This window comes from Manihot esculenta, chromosome 15, assembly GCF_001659605.2.
Source record: "Manihot esculenta cultivar AM560-2 chromosome 15, M.esculenta_v8, whole genome shotgun sequence".
Classification (NCBI taxonomy): domain Eukaryota; kingdom Viridiplantae; phylum Streptophyta; class Magnoliopsida; order Malpighiales; family Euphorbiaceae; genus Manihot; species Manihot esculenta.
In genome coordinates, this window is record NC_035175.2 from 1,856,161 (window position 1) to 1,875,157 (window position 18,997).

The following is an 18,997-nucleotide window of genomic DNA, read 5'->3' on the forward strand; positions in this document are numbered from 1 at the left end:
TTGCCTCATAATTTAGGGCAAAAATGGGATTTCTTCCTTTTATAAAAGTCAACTCTTCGTTAATCTTTTAATCAGAATAAGTGAAGAGTTTGATTCATAAAATATAAAATATTTTAATTGAATAATTTTTAAATAATTATCAACTTATAAAATTTCTAAAAGTTTTAGGATTTCGATAATAACTCCATCGATAATAATATGTGAACTTGTCAAACTATTATTTAAACAAGAAAGTTAAATAGTAATTTATATTAAAGCTAATAAATAAATAAAATAAATTTATTAATTCATCTCTTAATTTTAAAAAATATATTAAAATAATATTTAAAAAATTACTAATCAATTATTTCATTAATTTTATTTATTAAATATTTTATTATTTAATTTTTATAATTAAAAAAATAATTAATTAATTTTTTAATTTTATAAAAAAATTACTCATTAGTCTAAAATATTTTATTTTTTTATATTTAATAACTAAAATTTATAAGTAAATTAATTAGTGAATTTTTTAAAATATTAATATATGTTTTAAAATTAAAAAATTAACTATTAAATTTTTTATAAGATAGGGATTAAATAGTATTTTTTCAATAATAATAATAATAATAATGACGACGAGGAAAGGAAAGTTGGGTGAAGGGACATAAGCAAGTTCGCTTGATCGAGCAGCACGGCAGCACGGCAGCACCCGCACCTCCTCATCTCCTCTTCCCCAAGTAAACGCATTATTACTCATTACGTCAATTTCCAAAGTTTGATGATCTAGTGAAGGTTCCATTTCCTAATATAAATACCATTAGTTCATCCGATCGGCATTTCCCCCTCTGCAATTGTTTGCCACCGACCCCAAAATCTGGCAAATCTTGGGGGATTAAGGCCTCGCCTGTCTCTTAAGCAAGCAGCATCCGAGTGCGATAACGACGACTACGAGTGCAGGCCTTGGCGCCGCAGGATTTCTTCTTCTATGGCCTCTTTTACCTGGGGTTCTGCTCTTAGGATCACTCTCCTCCTCCTCCTCCTTGCTGCTGTTATTTTCGCTTGCTTCACCCTTCCCGTCGAAAAGGTCACATTTTACTCTCTGCTCTTCTTCTTTTGAATTCTGTAGATTGATTGCGGTTCTTTGTGCTTTGTTTAAAGGTCTTTGCTTGATTCCTTATCTCTGGTGGTTTAATTATTAATTTACGCAATGTGATTTTACTTGAAGTTCACGTTCATTTAGGTATACAATTTTGAACTCAGTTTCATCCTTCAATCATTGTTCGAGTTACTTATGTACATGTTTAATTTTTATGTTTTTTTTTTTTTAATTGTTGCCTGCAAAGATATATGAGGCGGCTGCTAAAATTAAGGTCTGTTCTAATAAATGACATTGTGGACGCCATATATCTATTGTCACTGGCTTACAGTCATGATGTTTTATTTTGATATATAGTAGTGTGATTGGATTTTGCGTTGTTTGTTGCATTAGTTCTTTAGTCTATCTACAGAAGCACTTTCTGTTTTTAATTAATTTATACAAACATTTTACTTTACTAAAGTCTGCAGTCATGGTAAATGGCTGTGTTTCATTATTAACGAAGACACTTGTTTATTGACTGAAAGAGCAGTTTTCATACAGATCTTGAAGGACTTCTTATTATGGGTTGACAAAGATCTTGGGCCTTGGGGACCCCTTGTTCTGTGAGTCAATTTTATCTCCAATGCTCCTTTTTTTCTTACTTGGTATTGAACTGTTTTACTTCGAAAAGCAATTTGATATTTATTTCATTTACACTGTTTTCATAGGTGTAGCTAGAATAATTCTAGTAAAATTCCTTATCATTATATTAGTAGTAAATAGAACATTCTAATATGAATGTAGGAACACTGATCATATTCTGATCTCTTTTGGGACCTTATCAACTAATATACTTTCTCATTGAGTGATTTGCAGGGCTGTAGCATATATTCCTCTAACGATCCTGGCAGTTCCAGCATCTGTGCTTACTGTAAGCCTTTATAACCTTTAAGATACTGGTGCCAACCTAATCATGTTTCCTTATTGTTTTCCACAAGTAATGATTTGAGTTTGTTCTCCAACTTTATACTTTTTAAGTAGAATCAAGTCTTTGCCCCCTATTTTTGAATTCAATCTTTTGTCACCTGTATACCCTGAGCAGTTTGAAACAAATTGCTGCATGCTTACATGCTTTGTCATCCCCTTGGTGTTGAATAATAATTTTTTCCCCTATACAAGTGTCAAGTCCCCTAATAATTTGGTTACCATCTTTCAGCTTGGTGGTGGATATCTCTTTGGTTTGCCTGTGGGCTTCGTTGCTGATTCTATTGGTGCCACCATTGGTGCAGGGTCTGCTTTTCTTCTTGGAAGAACGGTGGGCTTCAGAACCTTGTGATATATACTTCTCAGTTTGAATGCTAGTGGTACATATTTTGTATACTTAGAAAAATAGAAACTTTTCCGGCGTTCTGTATCGCCTAGTCACAAAGTATAGTTTGTAATCTTTATCTAGTCAAATATAATCTATATTGTATTGTGGTATTTCTTTGCAGATTGGAAAATCTTTTGTTGTTTCCAAGCTGAAGGATTATCCACAGTTTAGGTCAGTTGCAATTGCAATTCGGAAATCTGGATTTAAGGTTTGTATATTTCACATATTATTATATATGAAAACTCTATTAACATTAACTTCTATTGTCCATTGTGTTGACGTAGTCGTAGCAGGTAAGATGCTTAGCTAGATTATTCCTTGTTATAAACTCTTTCTTTTGTAAAATTTCTGAATTTTGGCTTTTTTTTTTTGCAGATAGTTCTTCTGCTTCGACTTGTTCCCATGCTTCCTTTTAACATGTTGAATTACCTGCTCTCTGTGACTCCTGTTCCATTAGGGGAATACATGCTGGCTTCCTGGATAGGAATGATGGTATGTTCTTCACTCCTCATCCTCCACTACTTGTTATTTATCCCAAGCATTTCAGCTAAAAAGTTGATTTTTTTTTTGGTTGTTGAATGAGTATCTCAACATAATATGAACCTAAAAGATGCCTTAGTAATGTTATGGGGGGATGCATTTTCACTTATGGTTGTCATTTATGCAACATAAAACCTGAATCATGCTTCAGAAACCTTGCTCCTGGCATGTGGTTCTTGGATTATGATTGTTTGGTGTCAGGACAGTGAATGGAAGCCTACCTTCCTATCTCCCTTCGATTAGTCTCTACGCATTGAACAATGTTGTATGTCATCTTTCTAAATGCACATGTAAATGTTAAATCTGTAACTCCCGAATTAGATAAGAATTTTACAAGAATTCATCTTAATTGATTTTTTTTTTATCAATATATGTTTGGAATGAAAGAACTCAGTTCTTTTTAACATAAGAAATTTTTTATTTTTAGAAGAAATAGAAATCATATGATTTTGTGAGTTTAAATTGTTCCCTCAGAAACGATTTTTCCAAATGAAATCTAAACAAATGCCTGTGTTTAAGACTTCAGAATTGAGGTTACTTGGACCGGAAGACTTATTGTCCCTTAATCTAATTTATGCCTGTTACAATGATGCCCTTTGTAAGCTTAAAGTAATTCAAATTTGATGGATCAAACAACTTAAAACACTTGATAGATTCTTTATGTTGATTCAGAACTACACAAAAAGCTGTGAGCATGTGCAATTTATTATGTTAACATTCTAGATCTTGCCTAAATGAACATTGAAATATATTGAGATTAGATTTTTTTTTTAACCTTACTAGAATAGTATGACTTCTTTGAGGTTCAGCTTTGCTGGTGTATCTAACTTTCCTTCTTCTTTACAGCCAATAACACTTGCTTTAGTATATGTTGGAACAACTCTGAAAGACCTTTCTGATGTGACCCATGGATGGAGTGAATTTTCAACTACACGTTGGGTAAGGACCTTATTATACCTTTTATATTTATGGTTTCTGTAGACCTTTTAGCTCCCTTCTTATGAATACACCTACATGACACAAGTTTTGTTGCCATTTTGACCGATTTCTGATACATTTTTACTAATTTAATGCAGTTGTTGATCATATTGGGCCTTGTTGTATCTTGTAAGTTGTAACATAGAATACACTCCTCTTGTCCTTCTGATTACTGCAGGTCTTTTGGCTTTTTCTTTTCTTTTTCTCTAGTGCTTTGTGTATAGGGGGGGGGGGGGGGAGAGAGAGAGAGAGAGAGAGAGAGAGAGAGAGGAAGGAGAGAAGAGGGTTTCAAATGGTCAGGGGGATCTTTTTTGGCCCGTTCTTGAAAATGTTGCTTCTTGTTAAGTGGTCGGATTTTGACTTCTAGCATTCATAAAGAGATAGAGGTGATTTTCGTTAGATATCCACAAATTGAAGTGAGCTAAAGGGAAGTTGACATAGCCAAGACATTTGGAGCATGTGGACAAACATTTGCACATGTTTTCCCAAGTAAACTGCTAATTAAGGATTTGTTATTATGGAAATATCCTGTAATTTGAGTTCCCTATATGTGATGTCATTTACCTCAGTAAAAATTTTTGGTGTGGAACAAAATTTTCAGCTCCTATCAATTGGGTAATCCATGTGTCAGAACTGATGTACTGGGTTTTGGTGTAATACCTGATTGCCCATTGAAGATTTTATTTTCCTTTTGAGGATTGCTAATTGAAGATAGATGCTGTCACTAGTCATTAGTTCATTAGAATTTCTGAACGTTCATAATGCTTAGTTGTCCTTTTTGGCTTGTGTGCAGTGGTTCTGATGCTTTGTGTTACTAAAGTTGCTAAGTCTGCTTTGGAGAAAGCTTTGGCTGAGAACGAGGATATAGATAGCATTTTGGCTTCACCTCAGTTACCCATTGTGGCTGATCCTGTTGTTGATCTGAACCAGCCTCTCATAGTCAAGATAGATGCATCTGAAGATGAGCATGAAAAATGAAACTCAGGTTCTCTGTAAATTCTTTTCCTACATCTTATTAAAGTAATGCATGGTTTGACATCTCAGCATATGATCTTGTCGATTGAGATCTGTACAGCACAATCATTTACAAAATGCAGGAATTGATAGAAGTAGCGGATCAACATCTGAGATCTAATATTCAGTGTGGCTATGTTACTTGAATTTGATTTAATAATTATTACAGAATCATAGAATCAGTCGTTGTTTTGATCAAACCGCATGTATTGGACCTTTGTTGTACAAGTTTGTATTTATACATGTCTGCAAAAGAGTTACAGGCTTGAGTTTATCCAAGTATATATTCTTAAGCAAGAAAAGAAAAATCGACCTTGAAATTAAAGATCCTGAGAAGAATGGTTAACCTGCCTGGCATGTGATATAATCTTGAATCCCGAGGCACTTCTTTTAAGGATTGCCAGCCACAATAATGTGGATTTTCAATTCTGTACTATCCATTTATCTTTTTAACTTTCTTGAACAAACAAGAGAAAAGCCAGAAGCCAGCATTTTCTTAAAGATTTTGTTGCCACATATTCACCTTTGCTACTGTCTTGTGTGGAATTTAGTATCTTTTTGGGTATCACCATTTCCTTGGTGAAAGGAATCGATTTCTGATATAACATTAATATATGGATTTCATTCATCAGCAATCGTCTTCTCATGAAATCAGGACCGTGCAAACCTGACCTGCCTTTTCGAGGACCCACCACCTAATCATCACAGCCATCCAAACAAAAACTAACAGATGCAAGTTGCTGTGTACCTTATTTATTCGGGACATATTGACATCTACAGTAGAGAGTAACAAGGTTTATTCAAAATTTAAGGTTGCCAAAGATTCTGGTTGATGGAGAGGAACAATTTTCCGCATTTTTCTTCTCGGGGGTTGCATTGATGGCTGTCGCGATCATACACAAATATCAGGATCGGCACCAGGATCTGGAACCTGAGTGACAGGCCAGTGGAGCTGCAAGCTGAAAAAGGTCCACACATTGAAGCCAGGCTCTTCGAAGAGACTGAAATGAACCTAAATGCGTGGAAGGAGTGGCAGTGCTAGTACTGGAGGTATGAAGAGCTTGTTGTATTACTATGATGAGAAGTGTCATCCTTGTACTTGGGTACATGACACTGGCGGTGATTTCTCCAGGATGGTCAAGCAGCAACACATTAATCTTGAAGACCTGAGGAATTACTCTGATATCAGAATTTTTAGGGATCATCAAAGAGGCTGCATATCGGTCCGCAAGAAACCTAGGCCAGATTTTTCCTGAATTTTCATGCAAAGCGCTGTTTTGTAAGCTTGCTGCTTTGCTGTTAGTAGAATTGATGTTTCGATTTCTTTTTTGAATTTTCTTGTATTTGTTGTTTTTCAAGAATTAAGATGGTGTTGTCACATATGGCAGCATGCAACAAGATTACAGACTAGCATAGCTCCTCTGAGCCTTGCTTCTACATATGTTATTTGAGGATGGAATCAAATGGAGGATGGAGACTTCATCATGCTTCATGAATTGCAAGCATCGGCATTTGGACGGAAAGTAATACAGATCAGAATTTGAGATGATGACGTTGAAGAATAGCACCCTGCATCGCATAATATAATGATTAACGAAATTGTAAATAATGGAGTTACGTTATTGGTATTATGAAGTCTTAGGTTGGAGTATGAATGGAAACTAATTATACCAAAAAAGAAAAAAGGGTTGTAGACAATTAGGGTGATGATTGTGTGCTTACAACTTAAGCAATGCTCTCTCTTCATCTCTCATTATGCATTAATACTTAGATCTTAAGTATTTATCAACTGTCGTTTTCAAAAAAAATGAATAGAAGTATTCATCATCCCTAAGTATCAAATTTATCTATATATATAATAGTAAGCAATGAGGTGGAGGATTACGTATTTGATTAGTTTGTTAAGTTAAATAAAGCAACCTACAAGATTTTTCAAGCTTAGTCAAATACAATTACAACTCACTGACTTTTACGATTCAACGTCCCACAAAATTTTCCATAAATAAATAATTTTTAAAAAAATTATAAATTATTATTTAATACGAGAAAATTTATTAATTAATTTTTTTATTTTAAAAAATATATTAAAATTTTTATTAATTAATTATTTTATTAATTTTAACTATTAAATATTATAAATATGCACTCATAAATTTAGTTTAATAATAAATATATATAAGTAAATCTTTCAATTTCTACCCATCCTTAAAATTTTATTTTTAAAAAAATATTATAAATATGAAATACGTAAATTTTAAAAAAATATAAAGAGATGATTAATAAATTTTTTTATAAGGATTAAATCATAAAATATTTAAAAGTAAATTATTTAAAAATAATAAATTATATATATATATTTGTTTATGTTGGAAGAGTTGATCATCTAATATTACAAGCATATATAATTTTCTACGAAAGCATCTAGAAGTCGTTTTACTTTTCTAATTCAATTTATTTGATAAATAACCTAAATTGTAGCCTCCCATTCTAATTTCAATATATTTATTACCCATTTTAATTTTTTTCTTCTTCAAATGATCTTTTATAGCACTCGATTAATCAAGCATTGACTATTAGCACAATGCATTCCTAAAAAATAATGAACTAGAAAAAAATAATAAATTAAGATTAAATAGAAATTGTAAATTTCATTGAAAAGTAGGATTTTGATGGGAAAACAAGGTTCCACAGAAAAACAGAAGAGAAGAAAGTCAAAGTCAAATGGGAGGTGGCTAAGCCTAGCCTTCAATGTTTCTGTGTACTCTGCAAATACATAGATTCATTCTCTTCCCTCAAACCCTTTCAATCCCTTTCTCTCTCATATCTCCTCAAAAATGGGAATTTCAGTTAGCAGTAATAGAAGAAGAAACAATACTCACTACCACCACCATCCCCCTCCACCCTACTATTACTCAACAGAGGCCTCCTCTCTCCCTCCGCCGCCGCTAAATTACTTTCCTGCGCCAACCCAACCGACATCCTACCCTCCATCCCATAATCCTTATCCTACGCCACCTCCACCAATTCATATTCACTCCAATCACTCTTCCCATCCCTACCATGCATCCAGGTATCCAAGCAGATTCAGTGATCGGCCTTACTATTATGCTAATCAGACTAATGAGTGGCCTGTGATTAGGCCTAATGTGGGTACTGGGCAGCCAATTGAGCCGCCTCCTTATATTGAGCATCAGAATGCAAAGAAGGTCAGAAATGACGTGAACGTCCATAAGGACACGTTAAAGGTTGAAATTGACGAGCAGACCCCTGATAATTACTTGGTTTCTTTCGTTTTTGATGCTTTGTTTGATGGGAGGTAAGTAGTTCTGCTACTTTGTTTATTCTTTTTGATTTGTGATTTTTTTTTTATCAGTTGTGCTTGCAGTATGGATATTTTCATTTCTCTGTCTTAATATATTTGTGGTTTTTGTTAGATGATTCTTCATTTGATTTCTGTGCCCGTTGTTAAATTGACTTATTCTCTTAGAGAAGAAATGGAGCTGGGATCTTGAGTCTTTAGTTGAATAATCATATTGAATCTCTTAGGTTTATCTTACCTGAGATTTATAAGCCCTGGCATATGAAAAGCAGAAGCAGAGTTGGGATGAATTTAATAGATAATCATGCTGAAGGGCACATCTCAAAAGTTACCAAATTCTTGATTTGGGATTCTGGATGATACTTACAATGAGAGTATGGATTTTTCACCTCTCATTCTCTTTCCAAGGTGGTGCTGATGTTAAAAGGAGAGTGATGGGGGATGTCAAACAAGAAAACTGATGGAGGAAAACACACGAGAAAATAGAGTAGAGTTATTAGAATTTTGCAGTATGATCTTAACCAGAGCCAGATGCATAGAATGCCATAGCTTATTGAGAGCAAGTTCGCCATAGCTTATTGAGAGCAAGTTCTGACTTTTTTTTCAACAGATCAGGTGATAATAGTATGCAACTAGTTGAAGGCTAAAAGAGAAGTAGTGAGGAATTATAATGCAGTGAATCTAAATTAATCATTTGGAAATGAATACAGTATGTAAAGCACAACAATTATAGTGAAAAAGAAAAGATTGTTGATAGAAACTTGAATGTATAGAAACAAATCATTAGGAAATCCTGTTTAGACGAATCCTGATTCCATTCAATGAACTTGAATAGCAACAGTTTTAGTTTGGCTGTTAGGTTTTATCAATGTTATTTTCATTTTGTATTGTAATAAATGTAATATAGTTTTGCTGGAAAGATTATTGATGTCAACATGATTTGGATGGCTGTCCACTATTAATATAGAAAAAATTTTGCCATCCTAAACACCTGATGTGATGTGAGAAGTTAACTTGTCCTAGCTTGGCATTTATGAATAAAATAATTGGTTAAGCAGAGATTGATGATGGCATTAACTTTTTGCTCTCTCTCTCTCTATCTCTCTCTCTCTCTAATGCAAGATAGCTATGCTCATGAAGTTATATTTCAATTTTTCACCTTAAGAACATAAATTCGCTGGTGGTAACAGGACATGCTTAGCACTATGCTGGTAGTCTCACTCTAAAGTATGTCTAAGCCTGGTAGTCTAGAGCACTTAAAGTACACTGATTAAGTTTGAGCTTGGCATAGACATCTGTTAGAACATCACTCCAAGTTTTAATGTTGCCTTCCTCCTTTCTTCGCTAAATTATATTTGTGAAATTGTTATCGTTCATTAATTCTGTATTAACTAAAAGTCACTCTTCAGCTATGCAAACTAACTAATCAAATAACCTGTACTTGGAAATTGCAATGGGAAGTATTCTGCATATGCAGAAGCTATCTCAAACATTGAGCTATTACCTAAAACTAAATTGATGTGTATTCTATCTCTGGAGTTGGCTAAAGTTAAAGCATTCAACTTTCTTAGTTGGTGATACTTTCATATGTTACTTGACCAGTCCAGAAAAATCAAATACCTTAGATGTGAGGATTTCCTTGAGATTCACTTGAGACACTAATTTTCCCCATTTTCTCATTTTGGGTGCATTGGATTTAGGATTGCAGAATTGAAAATGTGATGTAATTGACAAAAATTTGTATGTCCATGTGATTTTTTCAACTGCTTTTTCTTTGCTGATGTGATCTCTTTTTTTCATTCCTAAAACAGCATTACAATTTTCTATTTTGCAAAGGAAGAGGTCAACTGTAAGTTTGTTCCTCTATTTCCTGAAGCCCATTTGCCTCTGAGAATCCCCTTCCAGAAAGGTCTTGGCCAGAAATTTCGTCAGCCTGTAGGAACCGGCATCGACTTAGGTTTCTTCGAGTTGGATGATCTCTCAAAACCATCACCTGGAGAAGATGTTTTTCCACTTGTAATAGTTGCTGAAACATGCTTGCCAGTTGATTCAACAGATGAATATGATGATTCTGTGCAAAACACTTCTGGCCACATGCAGATTACTCAAGCTGTTCTTGAGAAGAAGAATAGTGACTCTTTCCAAGTAAAAGTAGTAAAGCAAATTTTGTGGATTGATGGAGTTCGATATGAGCTACGAGAGCTTTATGGAGAAGGAAGCTCAGCATCTGAAGGCTTCAATGAATGTGACCCTGGGAAGGAATGTGTGATTTGTATGTCTGAACCTAAGGATACTGCTGTATTACCTTGCAGACACATGGTGAGAGCCCACCTTTAATTTCTCGTCTATATAAAGCGATGATGGCCATTGGTCAACAAAGAGTAACCATATTGTTTCTCTGCATTACACTAGGAAACACTGTTAAAACTGCTGTTAGGAAGTTAAGTCCTGAGTGCTTGAATTACTCATCTCAGATATACATTTTGACATCCAGCTTGGCACAAATGTAATTGATCCTATTACAAAACTCTTCTCTCTCTCTCATAGGCCTACAGCACCACCTACAAACATGCAGGCATATATACTAACATTAAGAAACGTATTTCAATGACTGAGAGATTTATGTCTAGTTGTGATGTTGAATGTTGATTTGGCATAGAATTCATTGCAATAGTAATCTCAGGGGAAAATATTTAATTAGTTGGAACCAACTGTGTCTGTGTTTGAAGGTTATAAGATCTTAATGCTCTCCCTTTTTTTTGTTATTAATGCCTCTGTTGCTTTGCTCTCAAGAATGACCAACAGTATGTTTTCAGTGTATGTGCAGCGAGTGTGCAAAAGCATTGAGGCTTCAATCAAATAAGTGTCCCATATGTCGTCAACCAATCGGAGAACTTATAGAGATCAAGATAAACAATGGTGGTCAATAAGAAAATTCTTTGCTTTGCACCAATTTGTCTTTATGGTAAAGAAATCAACTCTTTCTTTCTTATAACATATTTGCCCTTGGAATGTGTATGTTAATTATTTTGTATATTTTGTCCCTGTATCAATTGTCAAGTTTTTTTTTGCCTTTGTACAAAGATATATGTTAGAACTAATTTTCCAAATTCAAATTATGAAGATAAATATTAATTGAGCCTTTAGCCATATAAATTACCATCTTGTTTGTGGCTAAAAAACATTCACATGTATTATCTTTGTAGTCTAGTTCTTGCAGGAAACACGTTATTTTGAATTCCTCTGGTTAACTAGTTTGCAAGGATCTGAGCAAGTTACCTTTTTTTGTAAATCTCCATGAGGTGGAGGAAAAATCGTATTCGTCATTGAGAAGTCTGTTTGAAGTCTTCGGGTAATGTGAAATGTCCATGGAAGTATTAGGACCTTGCTTGTTGCTTTATTCTCTTACCCTCTTTAGATAAGTTCCATACCTTGACCCTTCATCTATGAATTCATTTTTTGCTTGCATAATAATAAACTTTACTCTGGTGAGGAATATTGAAGTGGAGATTCAAAAGACACAGAAATTGTAAGACAAGTAGTTTGGAGGAACCTACCAAGTATATAGAAGTAGTTCTTTTCCTTTAAGCTAATGGCCAAAAGTAGAGGCTGAGTGGGAATATTTGCCATAGAAGTTAGCATTAAAGGTAACACACTGAGAATCTTCAAAGTTCATGTAAATCTTTAGTAGTTGTTACCTTTGAATGGATGAGGATATACAAAAGCTATGCAATCATTCTAATCACCCTTTGCATCATATTCCTTGCCAGTGAATGATAATTTTTCTGTAATTGCACAATTATACATGCACTTTTTTTAATCAACTTTGCTTTGTTGATCATGTTAGACTGGAATTATGTGTGTATATCTTTTGGTTCTCTCTTGGATTGTTCTTTAAGTTTTGAGTCCTTAGGATCACCCTACTCAAATGACTAGGCATTTAATCTCACCATTCCAACCACCTTTGCTAATTCAACTGCGGAATATTTCCGGAGTGAGCATTGCAAGTAGTTTAGCTGGTGACTATAAAGACGTGTCCACAAGCAAACATAACTATCTTCAAGGCTGGGCCTTAGCTCCAGAGCTAGGGAGTGCGTCATATCTGGCTTTCCTATTGCCGCAGTCAGCTCGTGGCTTATGCTAGGAGTTCCAAATTATCAACCCATACAAATATGCAGCCTCATGTGCTGAAACTGGCGTCTTTCCTCTGATGGAATCTGTTGCTACTGGATTTTTTAGTCAGAAATTACGACATGGTCATGCTTTGGATGTCGTAAGATAATTGAAGCTTTTTATTGTAGAAGAAGCTTGGAATAAAGCAAGAAGTGCGCGAGCCTCTGTGTGTGTGCGTATGAGAAGGAACACATTCTCTTTTTTTTTACTATATTTTTCTCTTGCTGGGGCTACTATATCTCCTAGCATACTTCCATTTCATTTTGAGAAGGAAGAATTACAATGGAAATAAGAGCAGCACCAAAACGGCAGAGTAGAAAAAGTCCCCTGTACAAAAAGCCTCAATTAAGAAGATCCCAAAAAGTGAAAATGAAAATAGTAAAGGGTAGAAACCTTTGAAAAAGCCAATCTTATCAATTTCTTCAAACGTATAGTTTGGAACCTTGTGAATTTGGAAGCAGAAAGATTACTTCTTGCATATGGGTGGATGATACTTTCATGTGTAGCACAGTACCATGGTGGCTCGTACTGATTGCAGATGCACATATATGTATATTTGAAACATGGATGGAGAGCTTTCCTTACTAGTCAAAACTTCTCAGCATCTGTACCTCTATTATTACTTTCCCATACAAACTAAAAATCTAGAGCTACAACATATAGGGACCATGTGATGATCCATACAAAACCTAAAGAAATGGCCTCTCTACCTTAGCTGTAATTTGCATCTTCTCTCATGCATTAATCACTATCCATAGACTATGTGGGTACTCGTGAGATTCCTCAACATAAATGGTAACCGATATCCTTAGTTGTCTGCATTTTCCTCTTGATAACTACGCACATTAAAAATAAGTTGAAAGAACCTAACTTCAGATAACGGCTATGGCCTTTCCAATTCAATCGGCACAGTTTGTTAACAGAGTTTGACGATTATTCAACAGAGTTTCCATTTGTGTTTAAGCAAAGCAAGAGTCCTTCTGCTTGAGTTTGATCATGGAAGTTTAAAGCCATATGGTTTAGCAAGGTACCCTTTTGCAGGTAAAGCTAGCTCCTCTGAAACAGAAGAAAGGAAAGGAAAGGAAAGGAAAGGAGAGGAGAGGATAAGAGGACAAAGGCACAAGGGTTTCATCACTGTTTAGGCTTTTAAGAAAGCTAGCAATAATTTGCGTAGAAAAGAAGGCTTCAAACTTAAAGAAAATAAGGCTATGAACGTGATTTTATGCCTATCTTGGGTTTCTTTCTTACCTAATTCCTTCTAAAGTTAAAGATATGATTACATCAAATATATATATTTTTTTTAGTTACATTACCTGATCTAATTGTAGTCTTCTTCTTTACGAAATTTCTCCCTATGATTATTTTTTCTTTTTTCTTTTTACCAAACAATTCATCATTTGTTTTCATTTTCCAATCATGCTATTGATGGGTCAATTTCTTTTCTCCTAAATAACAGCAATTTCCTCTTTTTATATCCACCAACTCTTCAACTGTATAATCAATCAAAATAAAACAGAGGTACTTAATTAAGCAGAATATTAATGCTAGTTTTTCAATCTCAGCAAGTCCCCACTTACGGTATCCTTCTATAAAAATTAAGCTCAAATTTATTAGGTATTCGGATTAATGGCATTGGGTTTATTTGGTGAGAGCAAAAGAAATTGTAAATCAACCAACTTATATCATGGACCTCTACTGATCTTTGTGTTTCAACCATCTTTTATAAATTGAAATTTTCGTTAAATTATAAATATTATAGGGTAACATTGATTTTTTTTTTTTAAATAATAAAAAAGAGAGTAGAAAATCCTAATGTTAATCTGCCGCAGTCACATAATACTCCAAAGGAAACCCAGTAAGAGTCGATTTGAAATTGAAAACTGGCTCGATTTAGTTTTGGATTAAAAACAAATTGATTGAAATTAAATTCAAATAAACCGGTTTGGTTGTGATTTACAACCTCATTTTTATTTTAAAAGATAAATTTTAAATTAACTAAATCAATTATCCTAATTTTGTAAACTTTAAATTGATCTCTATTCTATTTAATTAGTTGTTTAAGTCTACTCCATACCCATGCACTTAAAAAGAAAATTTTTAACTCTAATGTCATTTTACAAGGAAAATACGATCCTAATTCTAAAGCTAATTCATCATAATGATAGTTTTATTTTAAAATTTAGTGTAGTTTGTTATAGAAATAATTAGTGAAAATTACTGCAATAATCATATTAAATATTTAAATATGTAAAAAAAAATATATAATAAATAAACACAATTACTCATATTATTAAAAATTTATATGAAAAATAAAACCGTACACTAAATTCAATATTAAAGGGGACAGGGCCACATGTGTTGCTGCTCACTGAGCAATGTACCAAACACAGTAGCACCAATAATTTTATAATTTTATTTTTTAATATTAAATGCTTATATTTAATGTACCCATCTAATTAATCTGACAACGGATCATACCTTTCCATCCAAATAATAATAATATTTTTCTTAATTAACCTCTTAATTGTTATCCCATGGTTTTTTTAAAAAAAAAAAAGAAAATAAGGACAGCTGAGCTGAGCTGAGCCGAGCCGATCGAGCGCTTCATATGAAATGACTCACTCTACGACTGTGGTTACGCAAGGCAAAGTCAGAATCTACACCCCAAGAGTTACAGCAAAATCTAAAAATGGGAGGCGATTATACCAATAAATAAACCCCCTTTAGAAAACACTCATGCCTTGCAGCTCTATACTCTCTCTGCTTTTCTTCTCTTTCTTCTCCCTTAGCCACACACACTCTCTCTCTCTCGCCCTGAATAAGGGGAAACCAGAGTCCAGAGAAGTTCAATGTCCAACCACCGGCTGTGAATCTCTCTCTCTCTCTCTCTCAAGGCTGATTCTTGTTGTCTTAACTTTCTCTGCTCAAGGACTGGGACGCATTTGTATTATTTTGTGTTTTTTATGAAAGACCCAAAACAAATAACTAAGAGCGAGCCCATTCTGGAGTTCTTGTAGTATATCTTCTATCTCGTCTTTGCAGCTTTTCTCTCTCAGATCTATCGCCAGCCCTTTTTCTCCTTCTATTATTGGACCCTTGTGTTTGTTTCATTTGAGTTAAGATATGAGTAAAGAAGAGTTCTTGAAGATCCAGGTACCCATTCTCTCTGTTTCTCTTAAATTGCTCTGCTTCATTTTCAACTAACTCTTTTTTTTCAAAAAAAAAAAAAATTTCCTGTAATTGTTTAGCTCATTCATCCTTATGGGGCAAACTTGGCATCCCTTTTTTCAAATGATTTCTCTCATTAGTTATTACTCTTTTTTTTATTTTTTGTCTTTTGGGTTGCTTGTGCATGCAGACTTGTGTATTAAAAGTGAACATACACTGTGATGGCTGTAAGCAGAAAGTGAAGAAAATCTTGCAGAAAATTGATGGTATGTTTACTCGAGTTGTATATGTTTTTATTTACTATTTTTTTTCTTTGAACTGATATGTCATACCATTTTTTTTTATAGGTGCTCGTTTTATGTTCTTTCTTAGTCCCTGTGTTTAGTTGATTTATTTTTTATTTTGGGCAGGGGTTTTTACCACCAAAATAGATTCAGAACAAGGGAAGGTTACTGTCTCAGGTAATGTAGACCCAGCTGTGCTGATAAAGAAGCTTGGGAAGTCGGGCAAACATGCTGAGCTCTGGGGTGCTCAAAAAGCCAACAACAACCAAAACCATCTGCCCAACCAGCTCAAGAACATGCAAATTGATAATGGCAAAGGTGGCAACAACAAAGACCAGAAGGGTAACAATGGCCAAAAGGGTAACAACAACAACAACAACCAGCCCAAAGGTGGTCAACAAAATCAGAACCCGCAGCTGCAACTCAACCAGCAGCAGATGCAGCAGCTACTTCAACAGCAACAAAACATGAAAGCACTCCAAGATCTGAGTAGGCTGCCCCAGTTCAAAGACCTAAAATTGCCTCCTAATAACAACCAGAACCAGAAGGCTGCCAAGTTCGCCCCACCTGAGGATGAGGACTTCAGTGATGACGACTATGATGAGTTCGATGACGACGATTTTGATGAAGATGATGAGTTTGATGACGAGATGGACGATCCCCGACATCCGATTAATAAGATGAAAACGGTTATGCCCAATGGTAACATGATGATGAATGGTTGGCCACCCCAGCTCTTGAATGCCCAGAAGGGTGCTGCAAATGACGGTGGCAACGGGAAGAAAGGTGGAGGCGGCATCGGGGGAAATGGAAATGGAGCTGTTCCTATGCAAGTAAATATAGGTGGTGGAAATGGAAATGGTGCTAAAAAAGGCGGTGGTGGTGGGGGAGGAGGTAATAACAATGGAGGAACTCAAAATCAAGGTGGAAAAAATGGTGGAAAACCACAAGATGGCAAAAACGGTAATAATGGAGGTGGTGGTAATAACAAGAACGGTAATAATGGCAATGCTGGTGCCGGTGGAAATGGTAATAACATGCAAATGAATGGGGGTAAAAAGGGAAATAACGGAGGAGGAGGTGGTGGTGGTGGTAAAATTGATGGGTTGCCCAGCATGGGTGGTCCCCATGGTAATATGGGTCAAATGGGCAACCTAAACCTACCCATGAGTCAAATGGGCAGCGTGTCCATGGGCCAAATGGGAAACATTCCTGCCGTTCAAGGACTGCCGGCTGCAGCTGCCATGAGCGGCGGAGGCGGTGGCCCCAATGGGTACTTCCAGGGAGCCGGGCCAGATCTCATGCCTGGTAATCCATATCATCAGCAGCAGCAACAACAACAACAGTACGTGCAAGCATTAATGAACCAACAGAGGGCAATGGGTAATGAGAGGTTTCAACCCATGATGTATGCGAGGCCCCCACCTGCAGTCAATTACATGCCTCCATACCCGTACCCGTACCCGTATCCGCCACCACATCCAGGTTCTGACCCGTATGTCAACTTCTTCAGCGATGAAAACACCTCAAGCTGTAGTGTGATGTGAAGGTTTTTGCGCATGGAACTCGATGCTGCTATGGGTTAGTGTGGTGCTGCCTGCGTTTATAGTCGAAGGGACACTAGAAGTTTGATGCCATAATATACATGGAAAATGGGGTTTATTTTAGTTAAATATTTCTCTTTTAATTTTACTTTTCTCTCCTCTCTTTTGGAAGCTGATCTAGGGTTTAAATTATTATAGACAAGTATTTATAGATAATGCTTTTAGGAGGAGTAGCGGTGGGCTCTCTTTTATGTTGTTGTTTATATATGATGTTTATATGTTGCAAAACAAAAAATAAGATTAGAAATAGAAAAAAAAAATGGAGCTGCAAAAAAGGCCCATCTCTCTCTCTCGCCTGCCCATTTCTCCAGACACCCCTAATCCCATCTTTAGAGTTTGTGATTTGTGGGTTTGTTTAGTTTCTGCTTTCTTGCTTTTGTTTCTCATGTAAATCTCCATTCTTGCGCGTTGGGATTATCACCTATTGCGTGGGGTGGGTCCATGATTTGGAGGAAAGTGGAAGCCACCAGTGCCCTTTCATAAGTGTGTTTGGTTTTATGGGTCACACCATCTACACTACGAAAAATTGAATGATTAACCGAACAATGTGGGTGTGATTATTTAATTAATAGGAGCAAGTTGTCGAAAACAGCAGACCACAGAACTTGTTGACAAGGACAAGCTAACTGCTTTTTTATCAAATTTTAATTTTATTTATTTTTCGCAAAAATGTAACGGCGTTGACACTTTGACATGAATTCTGGTAAAATCCTGTATGGTCATATCACCAAAAGAGCATCAAAAGAGCCCAACCCATGATCATGATCATGTGTTGGATTTGTCACACGATGATAAGGGAATGGGTCATCAAAACTGATCTATACATCCATCCAATCAGAGATAGTGATTGATGTGGGTCCCCATACTTCTCTCAAAAGTACTAGTCTGTTTTCTTGGGCATGCATGTACAGTACTTCCCCTATATAAGCCGTGTGCAATTTATTTTTTTCATAGCACCCGACTCTTACTTGTGATGATTATATTGGTGGAATTAATTGAGTTGTGATATCCCAAATATGAATTTTATTTACCCATTTTTTTATAAAAATTCTTCCTTGCGTCCGTTTAATTATGTTCACGCAACTCAGAATTTTTCATCTTATGTTATATTTGCTTCCCGCAACTGGAATTTACTCCCGAGCTACGGTAGCACGAGAGGCGGGTGCAGTCGCCGGACTCCAAAACCTAACAATTAATGTAGATAGCTCGAAATCCAAAATCTGCTCTGCCTGTTTGGTCGCGAGGATAATATAATTCTGGGGTCTTGCTTGGGTAAGCAATACATGGTTGCCAGTTGCCAGTTGCCAGTTGCCAATTTTCATTCATGCTTGGTTACACGTGGATGTCAAGTGTAAGATAACCTGGATGGGGCATGTAAAGGATATCACATGGAGGTGGAGGTGGAGGTGTATGGGGACGAGTGATGATCGTTGAGGCTTTGGAAGCTTTTGTGATCCAAAACAAAACTGGTTGCCTTATCGTTTC

General features: G+C 35.5%; 3 protein-coding genes across 6 annotated transcripts; all 3 read left to right on the forward strand.

Annotated features, from left to right (window-relative positions):
• Positions 1 to 608: 608 nt before the first annotated feature.
• Positions 609 to 6,481, forward strand: LOC110602549 (TVP38/TMEM64 family membrane protein slr0305). Of its 4 annotated transcripts, XR_002485985.2 has the most exons (11): positions 622 to 1,066; positions 1,622 to 1,683; positions 1,937 to 1,991; positions 2,277 to 2,375; positions 2,554 to 2,640; positions 2,808 to 2,924; positions 3,819 to 3,911; positions 4,049 to 4,079; positions 4,744 to 4,935; positions 5,597 to 6,243; positions 6,353 to 6,481. XR_002485985.2 is itself a non-coding variant. In XM_021740096.2 (10 exons), exons 2-10 carry the CDS (start codon positions 968 to 970, stop codon positions 4,926 to 4,928), a joined length of 828 nt encoding a protein of 275 aa, XP_021595788.1. In that variant the 5' UTR covers positions 609 to 719; positions 804 to 967; the 3' UTR covers positions 4,929 to 5,243. The 4 variants fall into 4 exon arrangements, 3 of the variants coding, with proteins under 3 accessions (XP_021595788.1, XP_021595790.1, XP_043807431.1); XM_021740096.2 differs by lacking the exons at positions 5,597 to 6,243; positions 6,353 to 6,481 and having other exon boundaries at positions 609 to 719; positions 804 to 1,066; positions 4,744 to 5,243; XM_021740098.2 differs by having other exon boundaries at positions 5,597 to 6,481.
• Positions 6,482 to 7,648: 1,167 nt separating this feature from the next.
• Positions 7,649 to 11,439, forward strand: LOC110600747 (probable E3 ubiquitin-protein ligase LUL4). The gene is made up of 3 exons (XM_021737607.2): positions 7,649 to 8,280; positions 10,095 to 10,602; positions 11,100 to 11,439. Exons 1-3 carry the CDS (start codon positions 7,799 to 7,801, stop codon positions 11,211 to 11,213), a joined length of 1,104 nt encoding a protein of 367 aa, XP_021593299.1. The 5' UTR covers positions 7,649 to 7,798; the 3' UTR covers positions 11,214 to 11,439.
• Positions 11,440 to 15,162: 3,723 nt separating this feature from the next.
• On the forward strand, positions 15,163 to 17,801 carry LOC110601913 (heavy metal-associated isoprenylated plant protein 32). The gene is made up of 3 exons (XM_021739310.2): positions 15,163 to 15,609; positions 15,815 to 15,890; positions 16,035 to 17,801. Exons 1-3 carry the CDS (start codon positions 15,580 to 15,582, stop codon positions 17,453 to 17,455), a joined length of 1,527 nt encoding a protein of 508 aa, XP_021595002.1. The 5' UTR covers positions 15,163 to 15,579; the 3' UTR covers positions 17,456 to 17,801.
• The last annotated feature ends 1,196 nt before the right edge of the window (positions 17,802 to 18,997 follow it).

Excerpts from the sequence above, each read along its gene's own strand:
- LOC110602549 (XM_021740096.2), top strand. The coding sequence starts at position 968 with ATGGCCTCTTTTACCTGGGGTTCTGCTCTTAGGATCACTCTCCTCCTC. Across the intron at positions 1,684-1,936 it reads CCTTGGGGACCCCTTGTTCT|GGCTGTAGCATATATTCCTC; the intron begins GTGAGTCAATTT and ends AGTGATTTGCAG. Across the intron at positions 2,641-2,807 it reads TTCGGAAATCTGGATTTAAG|ATAGTTCTTCTGCTTCGACT; the intron begins GTTTGTATATTT and ends TTTTTTTTGCAG.
- LOC110600747 (XM_021737607.2), top strand. The coding sequence starts at position 7,799 with ATGGGAATTTCAGTTAGCAGTAATAGAAGAAGAAACAATACTCACTAC. Across the intron at positions 8,281-10,094 it reads GATGCTTTGTTTGATGGGAG|CATTACAATTTTCTATTTTG; the intron begins GTAAGTAGTTCT and ends TTCCTAAAACAG. Across the intron at positions 10,603-11,099 it reads TATTACCTTGCAGACACATG|TGTATGTGCAGCGAGTGTGC; the intron begins GTGAGAGCCCAC and ends GTATGTTTTCAG.
- LOC110601913 (XM_021739310.2), top strand. The coding sequence starts at position 15,580 with ATGAGTAAAGAAGAGTTCTTGAAGATCCAG. Across the intron at positions 15,610-15,814 it reads AAGAGTTCTTGAAGATCCAG|ACTTGTGTATTAAAAGTGAA; the intron begins GTACCCATTCTC and ends TTGTGCATGCAG. Across the intron at positions 15,891-16,034 it reads AATCTTGCAGAAAATTGATG|GGGTTTTTACCACCAAAATA; the intron begins GTATGTTTACTC and ends TATTTTGGGCAG.